General features: G+C 37.5%; 1 protein-coding gene across 2 annotated transcripts in view; it reads right to left on the bottom strand.

Moving 5' to 3' along the window:
• Positions 1 to 22,527, bottom strand: part of LOC149224852 (DUF21 domain-containing protein At2g14520-like) — a 99,962-nt gene extending 77,435 nt beyond the window's left edge. For both annotated transcript variants that reach the window (XM_089386301.1, XM_089386303.1), the window contains exon 1: positions 21,949 to 22,527. In XM_089386301.1, the coding sequence (XP_089242427.1) occupies positions 21,949 to 22,126 (178 nt within the window). In that variant the 5' untranslated portion in view covers positions 22,127 to 22,527. The remainder of the gene's footprint in view (positions 1 to 21,948) is intronic.
• Between the last annotated feature and the right edge of the window lie 1,686 nt (positions 22,528 to 24,213).

Raw genomic sequence — 24,213 nt, 5'->3', positions numbered from 1 at the left:
GGCCTCCTTTTTTGTCCTCTTTACTCAATCTTAAATTCACTTCTGGAGATTTAGTTTTGACACCTAGGGAGACAGTGTAATTATACATACTTTTAGTTTTTGTTGCCTAGAGTCCTTGATTTTTTATGTAGGCTTTCCTCAAGAACCAAACCTATTGATTTAGAATAAATTTTAGGTCTTTGTATCCCAAGTTGTGGCTAAGATTGGGAGATTGATATCTTCTAACTCCTTGTCTTACCCTTCCTTTGAATCTAAGAGGGTTTTTCTCCTTGTGTCATATCTATATATTCCTAATTTACTTCATTAGTTTTTCTTCTTTTGATTGTTTCATCCTCTGCTTCTTATTTTTCTTGTGTCTTGAGAGTTTGCGCTTCTTAGTCATTAGGGATTTTTTCTAAGGTTTCTTCGACATTCTTTGAGAATATTTCATAGCGACTTTGCAATATTTTTGTTGTCATGTTAGTATTCACGGAGAGATTCCTGCTTGTTTTTCTTCTATTCACTACTTTCTCAAAACCCTCTAAATCTTTATAGATCTGCGATCTAGGAGGGGTCAGAGCATGATTGAGGGGGGAGTCTTTGAAGAGGTGCCCATGCTCTTGGAATTTGTGATATTTGAAAGGGATATGCTCATAGTCAGCAATTTGAAGCCATGTACTATCCACGTAGCTCTAGTTTATTGATGCTCCGAGTGGCTTGGAAACATGCATGTAAACAAAAATTCTAGCGTATGATGTATACCATTCTTGCTTTGTTGCATTTGATGCAACTACAAATTTTCCTAAGGTGTTTCCTATTCCCTCTAGAGCATCAGAGATTCCTAAGGTAAAGGGTAGAGGTAGATCAATATTAGTATGGTTATGAAATCTTCCTTATCTAGATTGAATCTTTCAATCCAAAACCGAAGATATAGCCCAATAGAGTTGAAAAAATAGGGCCATCTGTCTTCTAGAATATTAAAGATAGTTGTGAAGAACCCTTTAGAGCCCAACTTAGTTCTACACATCCTTTTTACCTCTGTTATGCCCTGATCCACCAAAATGAAGCTTTTCCCATTATTTAATACCCATGAACTTACCTATGATTGTATGGTTTTGCATATCTTGAATGTTTTCCACTATTTTAATCGAGGTTATCTCATATTTTAATATGTGATTTGCCCATTGAATACATGCCCCTAGGTGGCACAATTGTTGATTGTCAAGATTAATCAACAGTGAGATTCCCTACCCTGAACCCATACCTTGATTACTTTTCGATTCAGATTCATTAATTACTTTCTTGCCTCTATCTCTAGTTCAAGAATTCTAGGTGAGTTGCTTGCCACTACATTTCAAAAGAAAGGGGTTGCACCACCTCCTCTAGGATTCACTATAGAAGGTGCTTAAAAGCCCTAAATTTCTAAGAAACCCTACAATGTTGTCATCCAAGTTAAGTTCTACTTGCTCTTCACCCACATAACATTATTTCCATTAACCTACATTAATATTAAATGCGCAATATAATATTTCCCAAAATATCAATAGTAAAATCAAAAGGGTAAGAAGTTAAAAACTTTCCAACTCAATGGCTAAGGAATTTAGGATACCCATAGCTTTTGGAGGGATCTATGTACATATGGCACCCATCCCTAGAACAAAAGCACTTTTAAGTGGAAAACAAGACAAGGGTGCCTTTTTGTTTGCTATTGAGATGTATTGATGTGCATGAAATGGACTACTAATAGAAAATTTGTTTGTTTCATCGTCATGTGCACTTTGTATGTCAAGCTAACAAGGATGTTATCGAGGTTTATTGTTTCATCGTGGTATATGAGGTTTGTTGTTTCATCATGGTATCTTGGGCCTCTCTCATAGGCACTATGTTAGTCATACTTACAAGGATAGTATGTTTTGTAAATTAGCTAGTTACTGATGTTATTGAGAATATGTTCATGGAGATTTATGATTTAAAATGTTGCAACTATTTTTTTTAATATTATTAATTATTATAATGATGATGATTACTTTTTAATTAAAATTAGTTTTGATTTACTAAATATTTAAAAAATAAATATATAATTAATTATAATAAAAAATATATAGAAAAACTTTAAAATATTTTATGGTTTTCTTATAAGTTATAAAAATTATAAATTATAAATTATTTGAAAAACATGATATAATCTTCGTCTAGACAAGACATTATATAAGAAAATATATTTCATATATTATCTTTTAGATGATTTTAATTCATAAAAGTAAAGAAAATAATATGATTCTCTTGAAGAACATCTTAAAAATATTTATGAATCCTCTAATACCATGGACACCATTTTGAATGTCCCTATAGAGGATGAAATATTTTCTATGGAAGACATAGAGTTTGGGGTTAAGCGATTAGCAACTAGGAAAGATAAGGACATTGAAGGATACCAAGCTGAAATTTTTAAAATATGAGGGTCTCTCCTCATCCCTCACATACACAAACTCTTTAATTTGGTAGCGAAACAAGGCCTTTGTAAACATGCAAAGCCTCATTGTACCTATCTTTAAAAGTGGGGAAAAAGCATTCCCTTTGATTACAGGACCATAATGATTAGCTCCATTTTAGTCAAGTTATACGAAATTATTTTGGAAGTTAAGATTAGCCTATGGCTAGAAAGCCATGATCAAAGAGCTAAAGACCAAGTCAAGTTTAGGAGATACCATTCAACTGTGAACCACCTTGTTACTCTTAGGATCATTGTGGAGTGTCGTAATAATAAAACCAATCACTTATGGTGTTTCATTAACTTTAGAAAATATTTTAGATACCTTTCCCAAGGCAAACATTTAGAAGGGGTTGGAAGAGATAAATTCTCATCTTGAATTGAGAAATGTTGTGACAAGGTCGTATGAGAACGTTATTGACAAGTTTCAGACCATTGAGGGTTTGCTGGAAGAAATCAACTACAATATCATACCCAAACAAGGGTGTCCCTTGTCCCCTACCCTTTATGGCATAAGTTAGAAGATTGTTTGGAATAAGTAGGTTGTGTTGGCCTCACTCTCACTGGTATAATCATCACCCTATTTCTTTATGTTGATGATATTATTCCTTTGGTGAGGAGTCCTCATGATCTTGGAAAAAACCTTAAAATCCTCCTAGATTTCTATTCCAAGATGGGTATGATCATCCTAGATTTCTACACCAGAGATGGGTATGATTGTTAATACTCACAAAATGAAAGTCATGATAGTTAATTCCAAAAATATCACATATGATACTTTCATATATGAGAACAACAACTTAGAGGAAGTTCCTTCATACAAACATATTGGAATTGATGTTTATCACAAGCTCAAGTAGAATTATAACATTGAGAAAATGATAAATGGAGGATGAAAAACATATTATGGACTTGAAAACAATCGTATGTCAGTAGATCTTTGGATATTGGATTAATAAAAACACACTTAAGAACTTTTTTCACCCCTATTATTTAATATGGACGTGAGGTTCGAGGATGTAATATCTTGAGAGAGTCGTGGAGGAATATAAAACAAACCCAAAAGTAAGTTATAGCCAATAATATCAAGATCAAAGGAAATGCACCATATCTCATTCTCCTTATTGAAAGCATGACTATGATTAGGTATCTTATGTATAAAAAGGGGTTAAACAACATGGAAGACAAGATGATTCCTAAAATTGCATCTAAATATAGCCAAATCCACTTTTGGCTCAAGTGGGATAGCATAAGGATACACAATTTTGGCTAAACCATTGGGAGATAAAGGAGGAAATCATTTTGCAAAATAAGAATAATATTAAGAATATTAATTAAGGAGAATTTGTGGGGTGATAAAGAGATAGGGAAAAAAGAAACTAAGACATTATAAGGAGGTTATCAACCCACATAGTAAAAATCAAAAGTATCTATTTGTTCTAACTAATGTGGAGAAGAAAATACTGACACTATAGTTGAAGGTGAAAAGAACTTTCTCTTAAATTGTCCAAAATCTACTCAAAATCTTATTTAAATTTCAAAATATTTGTTACACTGCTATCCTTGTTGACCTTTTAACTCAATAAAACTATGTTGATCTTGTGATGCTTCTCTTAATGTTTTTTTAGTATAAAAATAAATTTTAAAGAATTCTAAGCAATCTTTTACCTTAAGGTTACTTAATGTTAATCATCATTATTATATAAATTAAATATCTTTTATTTCACAATGCTTCATTATAAAATTCATGAAAAAAATGTTTTTATTTTAATAATTTCAATTTGATAGCCATATACTAACAATTTTAAAATTCAAATGTCATAATTCTCAAAATCTTTAAATTGATGGTTGAATTGAAAATTTACTCATGTTTATATTTATATGGGGTAATTCTTGAAATTTACTCGTGTGTATGTGTGTGAGAGAGAGGGAGCAAAATTTGATTATATTGAGAGAGAGAGTTGAAGAATTGGTTGGAGGTTGGAGTTATCACACTACCTTTATTAATTGCTTATCACACTTGATTAAATTTGCTATGATGTGGAGAAGAAACTTGAAACATTAGCGATTGAATTATGTGTGGTGGATATACCAAGACAAAATGGCTCAGATGATGTTGGTTAGCGAACTTGTAAACACCATTGTTAAATGTAATTTACAAATCTTTAACTCATAATTCCAAGTATAAATTAATATTTCATATAAATCTTTAAATATTAAACATTATACAATGTATTTTTAAATAAAAAAATATTCAAAAAAGAATGTATTTCATAAATAGGAGTGTCCATCAAAGTTTATGCATTTTTCTTCATTAAAAAAATAACAAATCTAACACATAACTCTAAGTTTCAAAAACAAAACCGAGTTGTCTTTAGTGAAACTTTTTGGAAGCTTCTCCAGCAGGTTTTTTAGGTCTAATTTCTCTAAAATCCTACAGGAATTTATTGAAATCACAAGCTTGATGGGTAACCCATGCACAATGGAAGTGCCCTAGCGGTTTTCCAGGGTGTTGAATCAATATATACAGTCAAAAAACTAGTTTAAATAACAAAAATCAAGATTTCACCTCAAATTTTTCCGCTGAATTCCGGCACCAAAAAGTCGCACTAAATACCACTCCAAACAAAACAGTGTTCCACTAAACAATTGAATTGCTTTTATATGACCCACTAAGCCATGTTCCTTACTACAAAAAAATGTCATTAAGTGAAATGAAAGTCATTAAGACGGAAACATACCATTAATGTATGGTGTTCATCAAATTTTATACCCTTTAATTATTAAAAAAAAATAACAAATCTATTAAACAAATTCAAAATTTCAAAAACAAAACACTCTTTTACTAAATAATTGCGTTGTCCTTATAGTACCCATTAAGCCTTCCTATAAGGAACAACACTAATTAGGTGAAAAAAATGAAGCAAAATTTTATCATTAACATTTCATGATAATATTCTCAACTTTATTCTAGGATTAATATTGTATTATTAAGCACTAAGAAGCATTCTCATAATGAATGTCCACTTGTTATAAAAATCAATAGCTATAATTCTCACTGTGGTTTTTTGTATGTCGCAGCTCTATGTGTTGCCATGTTGCAACTAGTAGGGGGGAGGTGCGATCCCCTCCTGTGAAAGCATTGTCTCAGGAGACAACCTTCCATCAAGTTTTGTTGCTTCCAAGAATGCATCACCTCGTCAGTCACAACCAAATGAATAGGGCCAAGCCACTGAAAACAATTCAACTATGGGGGATAAACTTATGCCATGTGATTTCTGGTAGAATAGACAACATGGAAGATACTCACCCAAAGTGGTTCGAGTTCCCAAATTTGAAGTCAGATTTAGAAAACTAGAAAACTATATCTATCAATATGAAATAGCATGCCTTGATGTGTAAATTTACAGGCATGTGGTCCATAGAAAGGACCCTAATCAGATGGATCTAGAGAAAATGGCAACCGAAGAGGCAAATAGATCTAGAGCTTGGAGCAAAAGGGTATTTTACTATCATTTTATGGAATCTGGAAGACAAGGATAGGGCTTTCGAAAACGAACCCTATTTCTTCAACAATGCGGGTTTGTTTATGTGTTTATGGAAAGAACATTATAACCCAGAAAAAGAAAATTTCTTAGCATTCCCAATCTAGGTACACCTCTTCTCACTTCCCGAAGAATATTGGGATGAGGAGGTCCTAGAAGGGATTTGAATCACCATTGGTACCTTTGTCAAAATATCAGAAGCAACAAAAAGGTATTGATATACTTCCTATGCCTACATCTGTGTCTACATGAACATTTCAAAACCCTTGTCAAAATATATTGATATTTATTATCATCACACATTATGGAAGAAATCTCTAGACTATGAACATGTTCCCTTAAGATGTAGAAGATGACATGAATATGGCAATTTATTCTGAGATTGTCCTATCGTTCAAAGAGAAGCCCCTCCAAAACAACAAAAGTAAAAATATGATGAAGGTTTTCAAAAAGTTGTGCCCCACAGACAAAATCAATTACAATAGGAAGCTCCAAAACCAAGGGAGAACCTTTAGTCCAAAACCAAATATGTTACTCTACAGGAAGACATGAAGATGTTGGGCAACCCAGCGAAAGAGGTAAACCAACCAAAATGCAACCCAAATAACGGATCCACCAAAAGGAAAACCCCTAAGGCAAGTTAAGAAAATCCATAAGAGGAGACCACAACAACAGGAGACACAGTCCCAACAAAAATTTAAGGAAGCTTGGAGGAAATGGATGTGGAGGAAGAAACTTTGACAAGCATAGTGGAAGAATTAACAGGAAATGATTTGCAGATAGTCTAAGAGCAACAAATGCAAATGCCACATCAAGTTTATTTAGAACTCATAAATCATAAAGGGGTTACTTCTCAAAGCTTAGGATCATCTAGCTATGGCATCCAAACTCACAACTTCAAGGAATATACAAGTCACTACAAAGAGGACAAGAGGAAAGGGCAAAAAAGCAACAAAGATCTCACCCAGGAAGCATGAGAGATGTTGGCCAATTCAGGTAAGGTGACTAATATCACAAAGGTCTTTTCCTCTATTCCCCACCCTTCCCAGTGAAATTAATAACTTGGAACATAAGGGACCTTAATTGCAAAGGCAAAGAGATGCTCTTAAAAGAAAGAATTTGTAGGGAAAACTTTACAATGATCACGCTACAAGAGACTAAATGCTCAAAAGAGCGGATAGGTGAAATAGCTTTTAAGTGTTGGCGAAGCAGTGCCTCGACAACAATAGATGCAATAGGACAATAAGGGGGATTAGCTATTATATGGAACCCAACTAAGATTAACATCGCCAAGCTAATTATGACTCCTAAAATCCTCTCTAGCCAAATTCAACTCACAAACTTTGACTCAGTGGGAAAACTTGCCAAAGTTTATGGGTCAACACTTCTCAATGATAAACCAAAATTCTTAAAGGACATAAGATATATACATTCTTTATCCCCAAATGGTCTTTGGATAATCAAGGGGGACTTCAACATCATAAAATATTTGGGGGAGAAAAAAGGTGGCTTGAGACGGTTGGATATAAATGCACAATCATTCATTGACATGATGAAAGACACACAGATCACCAATGTTGACACTGTCAATGGATTGTTCAGTTGGAACAATAGAAGAGGTGGTCAAAATAAAATAACCTTCAGGCTAAACAAATTTTTAGTATCCAAAAATTTGTGGGACAAGGATATTTTCGTCGAAGCCACCATCCTCCCTTACAATGGATCAGACCACTAGTCAGTCTGTCTAGAAGTTGATATACAAGCCATCCTATATAATAGACCCATTCAATTTGAAAGTTTTTTGCTTTGAGATTCAAACTTCTTGGAAAGGCCTCAACAATGTTGGCATGAAGTTGTAACAGAAAAAGGTTCAATAATGTACCAGATCTAGCAAAACCTTAAAATTATAAAAGTAACATTAAAAAATGGAATTTTGAGGACTTTGGCAACATATATCAATTAAAGTGGGAGCTCGAGGAACAAATGGAACAAATACAAGAACATATCACCATGGAGGGTCGATCAAAAGAATTAGAAAAGGAGGGAGGGAATGTGCTCTCGCAATTAGAAGAGTGATGGGATCAAGAAGAGGTCCTATGGTGACAAAATTGTGCATTCAATGGCTACGATAAAATGAGACAAATACCAAGATTTTCCACAAGTTCGTGATCAAACACCACCACCGCAATGGGATATTATCTCTCCAAAACGCAACAAGACAAAAACTTATTGACCACAAAGACATGGAAAGAGAGCTAGTTGGCTATTTCAGTTCTCTGATGATGGAGCCGCATGACAACGGGCAATCAACTATCTGGAAAAATCACTAGTTCTATCCCTAAATTGGTCAAGGAAGAACATAATGATGCACTAATTAGAGAAATCTCCTTGGAGGAAATGGAAGAAGTTGTAATGGGCATGCAAAAGAACAAGGCTCCTAGACCTGATGACTTCACCACGAACTTTTCTCAAGTATGTCGGTCATTCCTAAAACATGAACTCCATGTGCTTGTAGAAGAATCGAGAACCTTTGCCTCTATCATGCTAGCAATCAATGCTACCTTCCTCACTTAGTGCCCAAATCAGACAAGGTCAATGATCCTTTAGGCTTTTATCCAATTTCGCTTTGCAACATCATATATAAGATCATAACAAAGTTTATATCCAATAGACTGAAGCTTATACTTCCCTCTTTAATCTAGTTGTAGAAAATGGGATATGTTGAGGGGAGGCAAATATTAGATGGCATAGTTGTTTTCCATGAGGTCATTCACTCACTAAGAAATAAAAACATTGGGCATGTTAATGAAATTGGATCTATCTAAAGCTTTTGACAAGTTAAATTGGTCATATTTATTACATGTGCTTCAAGCTTTTGCTTTTCTAATTCCTGGAACAATTAGGTGGGTGCACTAGTTTCCTCCACTTTCCTTTTGGTTCTTCTCAGAGGCTCACCTAACTACACTTTTAACTCTACTCGTGGCATTCGACAAGGGAATCCCCTTTCCCCCTTCTTATTCATTTAGGTTGTGGAAAGGCTAGGTTGCTCCATTCACACAATTGTCTCCCAAGGGTTGCTCAAAGGATTGTGGATTCTTGGTGAAGACTCCCCCATCTCCCACCAACAGTTTATTGATGACAACATGCTCATGGGTGCCCCAACTATTAGAGAAACCACTGTGTTCAAAAAAACCATCGATAATTTGATGTTAGCCTCGAGAATGTCTATCAATCTTTCCAAATCCATTTTTTTTCTTTATTACACCCATAATTTTCCAAAGACACATAGCTCGCATCCTAGGATACCAAATCTATCAACTTCCAGATAAATGTTTAGGATCCCCTTTAGTGGAATTCTCATGAAAACTAAAAACACTAGAGAGAGCTCCTTCGTAAACTCAAAGATAAGCTAAATTGTTGGACCTTCAGGTCTCTTAATGTTGTTGGTTGTCTTGTCCTTCTCAAGTATGTCCTTCAAGCCTTGCCAATATATCATTTTTCAGCCCTTGTTGTGCCCAAAGTAATTCTATGATCAATTAAAAACATTCAACACAAATTTCTATGGGGAGGAGCCACAATGGAGAAAAAATGGTCTTTGGTCTCTTAAGAGAATCTTTGCCTTCCCAAACTAAAAAGGGGTCTTGGTCTAAAAGATTTAGAAATTCTCAACAATGTCTTAGAGGCCAAATTTGGTGGTTCTAGATTAAGGTAGGTTAAGAACTATGGCATTAAATCTAGAATCATAAGTACAACCAAAACATTTCCTTCTGACAACAACTCAGATCCACCTCTCTTACTAAGGGTTCCTCCATATGGAAGCATGGTAATTCCAATAAGAACATCATACAACAACATAACTTTTGGGAGAACCATAATGGAAAATTAATTTTTTGGGGAATATATATGAAACAACTCCCCAAACTCAAGAGCAAATGAAGAGGCTAACATGAACCAACTATGGGAGGACTTACAGAAAAGAAATATCCCACTCCAAGAAAGTCCTGACAAACTTTGATGGTGATACCAATCTAATGGCATGTTTACTATCAAAAAGCCTTATTCCCTATTTGTTAGACATAAAAACATACCCACCTAGCAAGTCTAGAAGCAAATTTGGACTCAAAATCTATGTCCAAAGGTAGCCCAAGTTTTGTGACGTCTCTTAAGAAAATGCAACCTCACTTAGGATAGACCTGCTCGAGCGAGGTTTTGAAGGTTTATCATTCTATCACCTATGTTTCCATAGTCAGGAGGATGCTAATCATTTATTCAACTCTTGCACCTTTGTTAGGGAAATGTTGGATCAATTCGTTATCCTTTTTGAACAGTCAAACAAGGATCATAATATTGTTGAAGCCACCATCACCAATTGGAATTTTACCTATTTCCAAAATCTAATTTTGAATAGAGCCTAGACCCTTTTGTCAAGCCTCCTTCTCTGGGGTATATAGAAAGAATGCAACAAAAAGATATTCAAAGATCTTCACTCCTCAACTAATTTTGTTTGGTCCAAAACTCTCAAAACCATGAAGGAAACCGCACTGCTCCTTCCCTAGTCGTAGGATGAATGGTCTTTCCCTTCCTCTAAGCCCCACACCCTTAGAAAGAATTTTCCCTCCCTAATTTTGTTTTAGCCCTCTTCTGCTCCCCCTACTCTTGCTTGTCCCTCTCCATAATCATGGTCCCCTCCACCTCTATTGTTCATCAAGCTTAAATTTGATGGCACATCTAAAGGAAACATTGGTCAAGCGAGTCGCTACTGCATCTTCAAAAACAATAAATGCCAAACTTTTTTTACTTTTTTTCAAGATATTTGGGCTTAACACTAACAATGTTGCAGAGTTCTTTGCCCTGGAAATGTGTCTCACCTATGTTGTCCAACAAGCTTACACCAAACTAATCATCGTAGGAGACTCCTAGTTGGTCATCCAAGAACTAAAGCACCTAATTCATGGAGGCTATGCTAAGAAGATTTCCATAAGTTGGCAATTGTAAAACTACTTTATGGCATTACTTCAACTTTGGTTCACTTTCTAATCACCCTCACCTCTCATGTTTGTAGACTTGCCAATAAAGTTGTGGATTGCTTAGCTAATGCAAGTTGTGATATTGTAAATATCCATATAATTGCTCCCTAGTCGTCCCAATTAGAATCTCGTATGAGATTGCTAAAATGTTCTTACCTTGGATCATAACTCCTCGTATGGGCGAAACATGGAAGCGTGTGAGGAAAGGAGAGGAAGTAGCTAGTTGTGACCTTGTGAAGTGTCCAGAGATAACATGGCAATGGGCACCCCTCTCCATTGAATATGATACAAACACCATTCAATATACCCTAAGCGAGTATGAGTTGGATGTAATTGAAAGTTGGCAAACTTTATTGCTTTCTGTGTGTGGTAGTCATGGTGGGAATTGCCATTGATGGTGGTTATCACCCCAAGACAATCAATGAAGGCGAAAATGAATAATGGCAACTAGTCTCATGCACTTGTCACATTTTATATCTTTAGCACAAGGAAACAACAAACCAATAAAACGCTCTAGAACTAAAACACTTTCTTGCTTTTTACTTGTGCTAGTTTGGAGGAAGGACCAAGCCCTCTTGGCATGGTTCCTTCTTCCAACCTTTGGCAATCCACTATGAATTGGACGAGTGTTAAGTTTTGTAAGGTCTAGTTTCAAAGCTTTAGAAAATTCTTGGTTGCTAGCATCTTTGGTTCTGCATTGTTGAGGATTACATTTACTCTTCAAACAACGTTGATGCCATTATGGGCTTCTAGTGATAAGGTACCTCTCCTTTTGGAAGTCATATTAGTATATATATTGCATGTACTTTGCTATTCTTATTCACTATCTCATTTCAAGACCACACAATATTTGTTTTATAGGCTCAGTTGAGAAGCTCTCTATAGACCTAGCACTAGTCTTTCTCACCCTGTGCTTTGTTTAGACTATCCTCTTTTTATCACCCTGGGATAGTGAAAGACTCTCGATCTACTTCTCTTTCATTATTTTGTCCTTTACCTTCGTTCTCGTCAAGATCATTCGACTCTTCCCAACCCCCCCCTCTTATTCTTTCTCCCCTACTCCTCACCATGTCATGCCAAAGAGCCAGATCTCGTAGAAGCGCAAGGGATCATGAGGATTCTAGTAGCTCTTGAGCCCGTCTTAAATCCCTTACCTCAACAAGCCATTACCATCAACAGCTTCCGCTAGGGGCGTAACAGGAACTTCAAGATATGGAATAGGAGGTCATTGAGGATAGAGATAACCTCTCAGACTCAAATGTTATGGCTACATTTCCAGAATGGGTGCATGGGCTCAGAAAAATCAATACCTACACACCATTGAACTATATTCGCAGATTAAGCAAATCTTGGGGAAGGAATTGTTTGAGTGTAATGAAAGTAGGGGAAAGTTACTCGTTCGCATGGAGGATCTTCCACTGCTCGACCAAGATATGGATGAAATGATGGAGTGCATGGAGACTACGATTCTTTACTACAGAGAGCCATCTCCCCCACACAATCCTAAACAAGCAACAATTGCAAATCTATATTCATGATACTATGGGTATAGCTACATCTAGCAGCGATGTTTTATTTGTTGCTCCTTTTTAGTTACATGTTTCTAGTTCTAACTTATTTATACTTGGCTAATAAGCCTCATTTTTGTATACTTGACAACTCTTATGTTAAGGTACTTAAGTTAGTTTTGAGACTTTTGATCCAAATTCTCTAATTCTACCTTTAGTTTTGGTTTCCAAATTCATGACAATGTAAATGATTCTTATGTTAAACTTAAATATTCCAAACTTTCAAAACAAAAGAAACAAAAAAAAAAATGTATTATTAAAAGAGTTGCTCTTGTACTTCCCATTAAAGCAAGTTTCTTCCTGTGAACACCACCAAGTAGGTGAAAAAAATGCCATTAGGTGAAAAGGACATGATTTATTTAAATATGATGAGAAAACTTATTTTTAATATTGAATGATTGTATTCTCAATCTTATTCTTGGAATAGTGTTGTATTATTAAATAATAAATTTTGCATGAGATCTAAAGGCTCTTTTGACACATGTACATGTTTTATTTGTAACATAGTTTCATCTCACAAAATATAAATATTATAGAACTACTACAACCATATAAATTAAATGGTCAGTAAACATTCATAAATATCAATCCATAATAAATATCAAAATGCTTAGTTCATGACACATTTCACATGGCTAAGATTAAAAAAATTTATAAAAAATAACTAAATATGACTTTATTATTATTATTATTATTAAAAAGAATTAATTTATCAATTAAAAATATACACATCCCTTCCACTTTACTATGGAGATTCTTAGGCCTCGTTACAATATCATGGCTAATGAATACCATATGTCCAAAAAACATAATTAATTTCATATGACATTTATTTATATAGCAACTTTTTTTAATTAATCAATTTAATGAAAATGATAGAAAAAGGCATAATTACATTTAAGTTATATCTTAGGTTTGATGTTACCAGGCAAATCATTACAAATGAGAGTCGAGGGGAGCGCATAAGGAGCTACAATCAACCAAGAGACAGCGCGCAGTTACAGAGCCATGGCCCCAGGAGGGGGCCGCGAAATGGACCCTCCCTTTCCACCTGAGCTAGCTGCATTCTGAGATCTGGTTGCGGCATGCAATAAACGGCCAGCATCTGAAAACCAATAGAAGTTTGTTAAAAAAATGGAATCCATCCCCACAGTTGCTCTGTCGACTGAAGAACCCTGCAAAGTGGCATTAAACCTAGCAGAATGAGGGCTTATTGGACAGTTCACAGGCTTATGGCCCTCGCCTAAAGCTATAGATGCCTAGGTGCAAAGGAACTGGTGATCACTGGTCAAGGAAGGAATAAAAAGCCATTTCGTTGGCAAAGGATTCTTTGTATTCGTATTTGAAGCAACAGAAGACAGGAATCTCATATTCAAAAACGGCTCGTACTTCATGGGGCCCCAGGGTCTGTATCTGAATCAATGGACACCAGACTTCAATCCGACTCAGGATGTGCCCTCAACTGTTCCAATCTGGGTGTGATTGCCCCATCTACCTCTGCACTGTTGGAACCCTAAATCCTTAGAAACCATAAGCAACAAACTTGGTAAATACATCGATCGAGCGTAAAAAAGAGATCAATACTCCTGTGCGAGAATTTGCGTAGAAGTAGACTTGGAGGAAGGTCTCCCTGAAGCTATTAAACTCATGGTGGCTGACTGGACACACATACAAGTGCTAGACTATGAACAACTCCCATTTAAATGTCGGCATTGCCATGGCTATGGGCACTTTGCCAAGCACTGTAAAAAGAAAACAGAGGATGGAGCCGAGAAGGAGAAAGGAGATCAATGGACTCAGGTACAGAAATCAGGAACAACTAAGCAGAACAACAGGAACAAAGGGAAAGCCTTGTCCACTGGGAGGGGTGCTCCCCCTGAAGCCCAAGCTAAAGGAAGCACAGCCCCTCCAAGAGCAGACATACCCACAAATCCCTTTGAAATACTCAGCACACCAAAAAAACTTCAAGATCCAACAGACAAAGAGGTTGAACAGCATGCTAACAATATGGAAGAAAACAAAAGGCAAGAGGAAACAACCCCTCCCCAAATAAAAACCCCATCCTATGCAGATATGACAAGGAAGAAGACCCCCAGAGACATCGGGATCCTCGGAAGATGAAACAAATGAGAGGCCCTCGAAAAGAGTGGGGAGGAAATCTCACAGAGAGGCCAGAGAAGAGGAAGCAGAGAGACAAAAAATGCAAGGCATTCAGGCCACTATAGAGATGTCTATCAGCAAAAATACCAGAACCAGGCCTCCCAAGGGAGGTGTTGCCCCAACCCATAACAGTAAATAATGCGATTAGTCTCTTGGAACTGCAGAGGACTGGGGAATCCATCAAAATCGGAAGCAGTCAAGAGCCTATTGAAATCAAAACTCCCCGAGATCCTCATGCTCTAGGAGACTAAAATAGAAGGCGAAGCCCTTCTGGAACTCAGCAAAGCAAAATGGAAAACAAAAGCTGGAAAAGCGGTAAGTGCCAGAGGAACATGCGGTGGGATAGCCACACTCTGGGAGGCAGACAAGTTTCAGCTTGAGAGCTCTTTCCAGACGCAACACTGGATTTACACCGAACTCCACCACCTCCCAAGTAAGATAAACTTTTCTCTCTTTAATCTCTATGTACCTGTCCTCTATACAGAAAAGGAAGAATGCTGGCAAACACTGACTGAATTTCTAGAAGCATACTCCCTCAAGAACATAATTATTGCGGGAGACTTCAATCTAATCCTCGACCCAAAGGAAAAAAGAGGAGGAACCAACAACAGGGACTGCTTTCTTCCCTTGGTGGAAAATTTGATTCAACAATGGGATTTACTGGATTTCAAGCCAAAAAAAGGGCTTTACACATGGACAAATAACAGAACAGGGGAGGAGCACATATCAGCCAGGCTGGATAGATTCCTACTCCAGAGCTCCTTCCTCTCCGAGAAGATGATCATTTCCACGAAAATTCTGCCAAAGTGGAAGTCAGATCATAAACCCATCCTCCTTCTGTTGGAAGAAGAAGAAAACCTAGGGCCAATCCCCTTTCGATTCTGCCCACTATGGGAAAATAGAGAAGGGTTTCTGGATACAGTGAAGAAGGCATGGTCCATCCATGTTCTTGGTTCGCCCAGCTATGTGTGGGAGCAAAAGATAAAAGCCACCAAAGCAGCCCTGAAACAATGGATAAAAAAGCCCACAGATTCCCCCACTACCCAATGAAAACAGAGCACAAAGAAGCTGTTGGATCTGCAAATGGGCCTGGAGAAGCAAGTCATAACCAGCGCAGAAATCCACAGCGAGCAAGAACATCAAACCAGAACCCTCCGGACATTCAGAGAGGAGGAAGAATACTTGAGACTCAAGTCTCACAATCTCTAGCTTGCGTCTGGAGACAAAAACACAACCTTCTTCCACAAGCAAATTCGAACCCATCTATCTAGAAACCACATTGCTGAAATCACCTCACCAGACGGGGTTGTACTCAAAGGCACAACTCAGATAAAAGAGGCGGCAACCTCTCATTTTCAGCTGTTGTTCAAAGAAGAAGGTGTGGTGGATGGTGAGGAAGCTCATGACTTCCTCAAGCACGTCCCAAGGTTGGTAAACGAGGAGGACAACGCAACACTCCTTAAGCCATTCACTGAAGACGAAATTAGCAATGTAATATGGAAGATGGAACTAGACAAAGCCCTAGGACCAGATGGATTCTCCATTCACTTCTATAGAATCTGTTGGGACACTATCAAGGTTGATTTGTACCAAATGATCAAAGGCTTCCTCCGAAAAGCCAAAGTGGGAGGAAGCACAAATTCCACCTTCCTAGCTCTAATTCCCAAAGAAGCCAACCCAGAGGCGTTCGACAGATTCAGGCCAATCTCGCTTTGTAATGCGTCCTACAAAATTCTCACCAAGTTACTTGCAAATAGAATAAAGCCTTTGCTGGAAAAACTCATCTCAACCAACCAAGGAGGGTTTGTCAAAGGCAGGCATATCCTGGATAATGTGATTCTGGTGCAAGAAATCATCCACTCCAGCAATCAACGCAAAGAGCAAGGTATGCTCATCAAACTGGACATGGTGAACGCCTTCGATCGAGTAAGGCACTCTTTCCTCCTCCAAGTTCTTTCTGCATTTGGATTCAATTCTGAATTTGTTAAATTAATTAAAGCATGCATTGGAGAACCTTGGATAGCCCCCCTAGTAAATGGCAGACTGACAGAATACTTCAAAGCTTCGAGGGGAATCAGGCAAGGCTACCCTCTGTCCCCCTTCCTATATATTCTGATGGCAAACTCTCTCAGTAGAAAGCTCACAGCTGAGAAGCTCAAGGGGACTCTTCCTGGCATCAAGGCCATAACTGGAACAACCCCAATCAATCATGCCTTGTTCGTCGATGACTCCATCCTTATGGGGGGAGCCTCCATTAAAATAGCAAGAGCCTTCAATGGAGTAATCCAAAGCTTCTGCAGAGTCTCCAGAGCAATGGTCAACAAGAGGAAAAGTGCAGTGTATGGTTGGGCGGTAGACCAGCAAACTATACTTAGGATTGCCCAAGCCCTGGGCTTCACCGGCTATGTCTCCTGGGAAAAATTCAAGTACCTTGGCCTGCCTTTAACCTTGGGTACCAGCAAGGCCCCTCATTGGATGGAAATTATCAGCAAAATTAAGGCTAAAATGACTTCTTGGGGCGGACAGTGGCTCACCACAGCAGGGAAGCTCACTCTGGTCAAGTCAGTTCTCTCATCCCTTCCTATATACCAGGCCTCGTTCCTTTTAGCTCCAAAAATGATCACCAAACAGCTAGCAAAGCTGATTCGAAACTTTCTATGGCAAGGAGGAAAGGGGAACCAAAAAAAAATCATATAGTAAACTGAGACATAGTGAAAAGGCCAATATCTGAAGGTGGACTTCAGGTAACAGATCCTGGGTTGGCCAATTTGGCAATGGGAAGCAAGATCCTCTAGAAAATCTTCTCAAATCAAAGACACCATGTTAGTCAAGTTCTAATTAAAAAATATCTGCACTCTCAATAAGGAATATGGAAGGAGCCTCCCACAAAGGAACCACGTTGTGGAAGCTATGCAACGAAGGTTGGAAGTTTTTCAAAGAACAGCGCTACAAAATACCAGGAAACGAGAAAAGAATTATATTGTGGGATGACAAGATCATAGGTTTCCAACCCCTAAATCTTGCACCGAAAATTGCAGACCTGCGCAACTGGCTCATTCAAAAAGGTATCCATAATCTTGCTGACATCTGCACTTGGGATACAACAAGAAACTGGAGTAATTGGGCCCTCCAACGACCCCCTGACTGGATGCTCCCTCAACTCCATCAATTACTTGCTAAACTCAATGGTCTGGCTCCTGTGCATCTCCAGTCGAAGGACAAGTGGGGTTGGGGGAAGACAGGAGCTTACTCAGCAAGGCTGGGTTTTGCATCTCTACAAGAACAACATCATCAAATCCACACTACAAAGCTTTGGCAGCATGTTTGGGACCCATTTGGACTCCCAAAAATCAACTTCTTCTGTTGGACTCTCATGCATAAAAGGACTCTCACTGGAGATAATTTAGAGAAAAGAGGAATCATTGGACCCCACAGATGCCCTCTCTGCTGCAAGGCTCAGGAAACGATCGAACACTTATTCATAGACTGCCCCTTCTCTCAAGAAGTCTGGTTTCAAGCAATGATGGGGCTCAACGCCCAAATCCCTGAGCAGACATCAGTTGTTAGTCTCTTTGCAACATGGAAAGAACGCTATCCACACACTCTGAAAAGCAAATCTACATGGTCTAAAATCTGGAATGCAATCCCAAAATATATCTGCTGGGGAATCTGGTTGGCTAGGAATGAAGCCATCTTTAACAACAGACTTCAATCCACCAACTCAGTGTCAGTCAAGGCCAAAGCTCTGTTGCTGGAAACTTTTGAAAACAGACCTTATAAGCATGACAACTCCCTACTACCTGAAGAACTCAGCTGGCTAGGTGAATCCCTGAGACGGGCCAGCATCAAAAAGAACATCTCCCTGCCTAGCCATAATCCAGAGTGGCGGCTTCGGAATTTTGAGGACTTTAAAAAGTGGTGGAAAAATCAGGGCAAAGTCACGATATTCTTCGATGGAGCCTCCAAAGGAAACCCGGGGACATCAGGGGCAGGAGGAATAATTTACTCCACAGATGGGCACAAAAAGGACAGGTTCAGTTGGGGTCTAGGACAAAGCACTAATAACCAGGCTGAGATTCTCAGACTGCTCAAAGCGTGTCAGCTGGCTCAGAGGAACAGAGTGGAAAATCTTCAAATCTTCAGTGATTCCGAAATCCTAATAAAAGTCCTTAATACTGGTGACCAACTCAATAGCTCTGCTCTAAACAAGACCCTTGAAAGAATAAGAAAGATTACTCAAAATTTCACTTCCTGCTCATTCTACCATGTCCTGAGAACTCTTAACAAGGAAGCTGACATAATGGCTAATAAAGGGTGTCTTCTAGCTCAAGGAATGTTGGCAAAGAACAAAGAAGAAGTTGAAATGCACCCAATTCCTTAACAGAACAAGTGAGTTGTACAATGACAGATTAGACAAGGCAGTGGGCCTTAATCCCAATGCTTTTGTCCAATTACGCTTTGAAGGCAGAGGAATTATGCAGATTCAAGGCTCTAGCGCAGGTAATTGGATCGTGGGATGGTTTATCCCTGAGTAGAGTAGACAGGTAAATGGTTTATTGCATGGATCATCGAAGGTATGGTGAATAAACAGGGCACATAACTGAAGTCAAACAGAGAACGGTTGGTTTTATGACACGGGGGGTGGTAAGCAGTTTTATCGCACCACTTATGGAGGCTGGGCAATATTCCTCATTTGGACGTGATGTGCCTAAGGGACTAACACGTGGCTGGACAAAACCGCCCTTTTTGCATGCTTCAGAGGTGTTAAGGGTCGGACAGCGAGGGACGCGAAAAGCATTGGATCTTGGCAGATGAAGATCTGACAGTTATCGCGCTTGGAACATAGTGGGGTGTTAATGAAGCAGGGAGCGGTTTGTGGTTTTCATCGCACCGCTTATGGCTGCTAGGCGGTTTTTTCTTAATCGGACGCGATGTACCTGAGGGCTTGACGCATGGCGGGACAAAACCACCCATATCGCGTGCTTCCGAGGTGTTAAGGGTCGGACAGTAAAGGACGTGAAAAGCGTTGAATCTTGGCAGGTGAAAATCTAACGGTCATCGCGCGAGTATCATGGTGGAGAGTTAATGACCCAGGGGGCCGTAAGCGGATTTCATCGCATTGCTTTTGGCTGTTGGGCAGTTTTTAATGAATCGACGCGATGTACTTAAGGGCTCGACGCATGGCGGGACAAAACCGCCCATATCGCACACCCCTGATGAGTTAAGAGCCGGACAGTGAAGGACGCGATAAGCGTCGGATCTGGGCGAGGGAAGATCTACGGTTATCGCACATTGAACAAGGAGGGAAGTTAACCCTAACGTGGGGTCAGGAACAGAATAATAACCGAGCTTATTGGAGGTGGGGCCAAGTTATTTAACAATATAGTTTAAATTGAGCAGGCAAGTATAGGCTTGGGATTAATATTTATTCGGGAATTATTGTAAGGTAGGCAATATTCAAATTACCAAAGGAAAGAGGAAATGTAAGAAATGATACTCAGAATCCAAGAGAAAATCAAAGAACACTCAACCATACCAAAAGAATCAAAAGCAACAACTAATCAATTGGCTTAATCAAGGTTGATTGGCCATGCCCAACTTCTCCTTATAAATAAAACTCAACCGTTTCCGTTAAATAAAAAAAAAAAATCTCAAGTTTGATATAAACACTATTATAAATATTTCAAAATATTCAATGGAAATTAAATCTTTAACATTTACATAATAATTATTAATAACTAATTTAAAATTATAAAAAGTTATTCCAAAATAAACCTGATATGAACACATACATTCCAGAAATAAAAAATAAAATAAAATGTAAAGCCCTAACAATATCACGCTTCAGCGCAATTTGCTAGTTGAGGCAAAAGGGACAATATAACCTTCAAAGGAAACGCGGAAGAATTGCCTTTCGAAATCTGTCCATGTTTTACTTTTTTTTCTTTTATGTTTTACTTTTTGAAACTTTTTTTCCAAAAGAAAAAAACAGATATTAAAAAGAAAAAATAACAGAGATTTATGTTTTATTTATTTTGTATTTTTTTTTAAATTAGAATGTGGTTTAATGATTAGGTAGGGAAGTGGTCCAATCTCAAACAAAAAATTATGCAGGTCTAAAAACTGATTAGGCAAAGCAAAACTATGTAGGTGTCCAGTTGAAAAAAAAAATTGACATAAAAGAAATTATGTACCAAACCTCAAAACGAATCCATCGTAATAAATTTAAGATCCGAGAATTAATCGACAAAAAAATATGCCAATAAAAACTTCGAAACGAAGTCACACCGTAATAAATTTAAAATCACTGAACTATCCGAGAAAAAAAAAAATGGGAACACGGTTTAATTCATGGTCTAATGCGATTTGGTCTAATTGGTATGAAACATGGTCTGGATTTGGCATATTTCAAATGAAATATAGTCTGGTTAACCTAAAATGCATTCAGAACCCTCAATGAAATATAGTCTGGTTGACCTAAAATGCATTCAGAACCCTCGCAAACCCCAAAAGCATTAGCCGTGCAATCCGCCCATTTCAATTTCACGGATACAGCGTTTGAAAAACCGAATTGCACATGATATCGTGCCTGCCGAAACGTTGACGATTTATAGTTATACTAGTCCATTTCGAAATTAAAATCTTGAAAAATCCAAACTATATCTCCAGGCAAATTCCACATAAAATAAGCAGAAAAAGAATGCTAAGCTCAAGCTCTGTGCGGATTTACCGTGATTATTTCTAAAAGGAAACATCAAAATCTCCTCTCCCTAACTCACCATAATAAATTTTAAATTAGGGCTTTAAGCACAGCAAAAGGAAATCCATGAGGGAATCCACGCTAAATATTTCAAAGTTTAAAACCGGATAATGATTTCCGAACTAAAACTCCGTTAACAACTATTGCATGATTTTAGCTTCAAATAAAGATAAAAACAAAGCCAAATTGTTCAAACTATTGCATACTTTTAGTCTCAAAGCATATAAAAGACAGCGAAATTGTTGAAACTATAGCATAACTTTAACCTCAAACCAGATAAAAACCAAAGCGAACTAAATTCAAGACGGTCTTCTCAAATCCGCCGTAATAATCTTAAACCGACAGCCATACAGTAAAAGAAAACAAGAAAAGGGATCCGCTTTAAGATTATTCTAAGAAAAAACAAACAAGTACACACCGGCGTGTTTGCGATCCTGCGGCCTTCCGGACTCGGAGAGTACCTCCAAATCCATCACGCTGAGTGACATGAGGCCAAGCGTCAAGCCAGACATTGCACCCGCCATCAAAACCAGCACCACAATTATAGCAATATAAATCCAGAACTGTAAGCCGCAGCATTGTTGGTGGGCGGACATTTTACCAGACCCTGGAAAACAAAATCTCAAAAAAAATAGTAATTCCCTTTAAAGAAAGCACAAGGACTGTCAAAGAACCACTCTACGCCGCAATTCCTTACACCTACGACTGACAAATTCCTCACAGCTATGCATTTTTCAGCATCCTTAGGCCTTTGCGAAGCCGACAATCGTTCGGAGTATAAAGGGCGCTTTAAGGGTTGGTGCCCTCAGCCTGAACTTTAAAAGGAAGTTCGGAAGAACACGAAAGAGGCATTTGTCACGTCATAGTCCGAATGACAGCAGTTTATGTTGACGACATGGCCAAATGTTTTTCTTCCTTCAGCCAAAGTGAATTTCAATGGAGTCTTCTGCACGGAAGCCGGAGGCCTCACCTGTCCCGTCCCGACTCTTGTTCCCACCGCCTTCAATTAAAATGATACGAGAATAAAGCGCGAGGCCTAACCTGTCCCGTCCCGACTCTAATTGTACGGCGAATAAGTAATTCAATCCGGAATAATGAAAGTAGTAATTTATTTTGCTTTATCTTAAAATGTAAAGCTGTTTTTCCAATAAAATAATAATTTAAAATTAAAACATACTTAATAAAGGTGAAAATTTAAATATCTTTATTATCCATTATCAGTAAAATTTTGTTTGATGTTTTATTTATACTCAATTAAGTTTACATTACTTGATTGAGTCGAATCATTGGAATCCCATGCGTTGAAAAGGCATCGTTTTTTTTCATATATATCTATAATATTAATTTATATTAATAAAAATTTGTAAATAATATATATATGTGGGTTTATTAATTTTTTTATAGTTTGTAAATTATTTTTTATTAAAATTTAAGATATCTAAGTTATCAATATTATTATTTGTAATTCTAGTTTTTTATTTTGAAAGATATCTAAGCCGTGAATACCATTTAATTTAGACTTAAAACTTTTCAATAATAACTTATTAACTAGAATAAATAAATAAAATTGTATATGATTATTAAAATTATATAATTAAATTAATAATAAATAAAATTTTAAACTATAAATTATTTTTTATTATAATAGTTATTTACTATTATAATTTATTTATTTTTAAAGAAAATTGGTAGAGATTTGTATTATTAAAAAATTATGTATTATAAGGCTATAACCTTTATATATTTCAATCTTTCTTTCATGTTCAAAATTGAGTATGGCCTAATCCAAACCCTCAAATACTTTTTCCTTTCTTCCCAACTTGAGTCTAACCCGTGTTTTCTGCACATTTTGACGGGTCATTCTTCTGCAAGTGAATGTTGTTGGGGTCATTCTTCTGCAAGTGAATGTTGTTGGGGTCATTCTTCTGCAAGTGCATGTTGTTGTTCTTGAAGTCTTCCTCATTTGTGCCCACGAAGAAGTCTTTCCAACATTATTCCTTGTGGTTTCCAGAGGGGATCATTTTCCACAAGGGTTTGTTGTTTTCAACTTTCATTGAGTTTGGAGAATCCTCACTGGCATGCAATTTTTCCTGATTGACTGTTGTTGTCTCTGATACATTTTCTTTGGCAGCAGCAATTTTCAGTTTATCTTCTAGTTCTTTCTTATCTAGAGACTCTTTCTCTTTGTATACCATATAGTGATCGCCCTGAGCTCCTTCCCACCATTTAGACCTTCAATATTTTTCTTATCTTTGTTGCTCTGACGCTTGGGGCAGTTTTTTATGACGTGCCCCTTTTCATAGTACACTCTACACCAGAATGAAACATTTTCATAGTCGAGCTTTTGGACCAAACATAATTTGGGGCCTTCAAATTGATCTCGATGGGAAAACCTTTATTGAAGTCCATCTCCACACAAATTCGAGCATAAGTAATTTTATAATAATTTCTTGTATCGGTAATAAAACTTTCCAAGAGCATTCTCAATACAGGGTAATGATTGGAGATTCCAAAGATGCAAGGATAGGTTCGGAAGTGTTACCCAAACTGGAGTTGTGGAGATTGGTGTTGTTACTTGATCAAAAGTGGAGACCAGGGATGCATGAAGAGACCAAAACTACCCCAGAACCACAACCCTGATTCACAAATGACCTTCTTGTCCTCAATATTGTTGAAAACAACA

Source organism: Pinus tabuliformis, chromosome Q, assembly GCF_031772625.1.
Source record: "Pinus tabuliformis cultivar Carrire ecotype Pingquan chromosome Q, CPIR1, whole genome shotgun sequence".
Lineage (NCBI taxonomy): Eukaryota > Viridiplantae > Streptophyta > Pinopsida > Pinales > Pinaceae > Pinus > Pinus tabuliformis.
The sequence above is the reverse complement of the archived record's forward strand: the minus strand, read 5'-3'. Positions and strand labels throughout refer to the sequence as shown.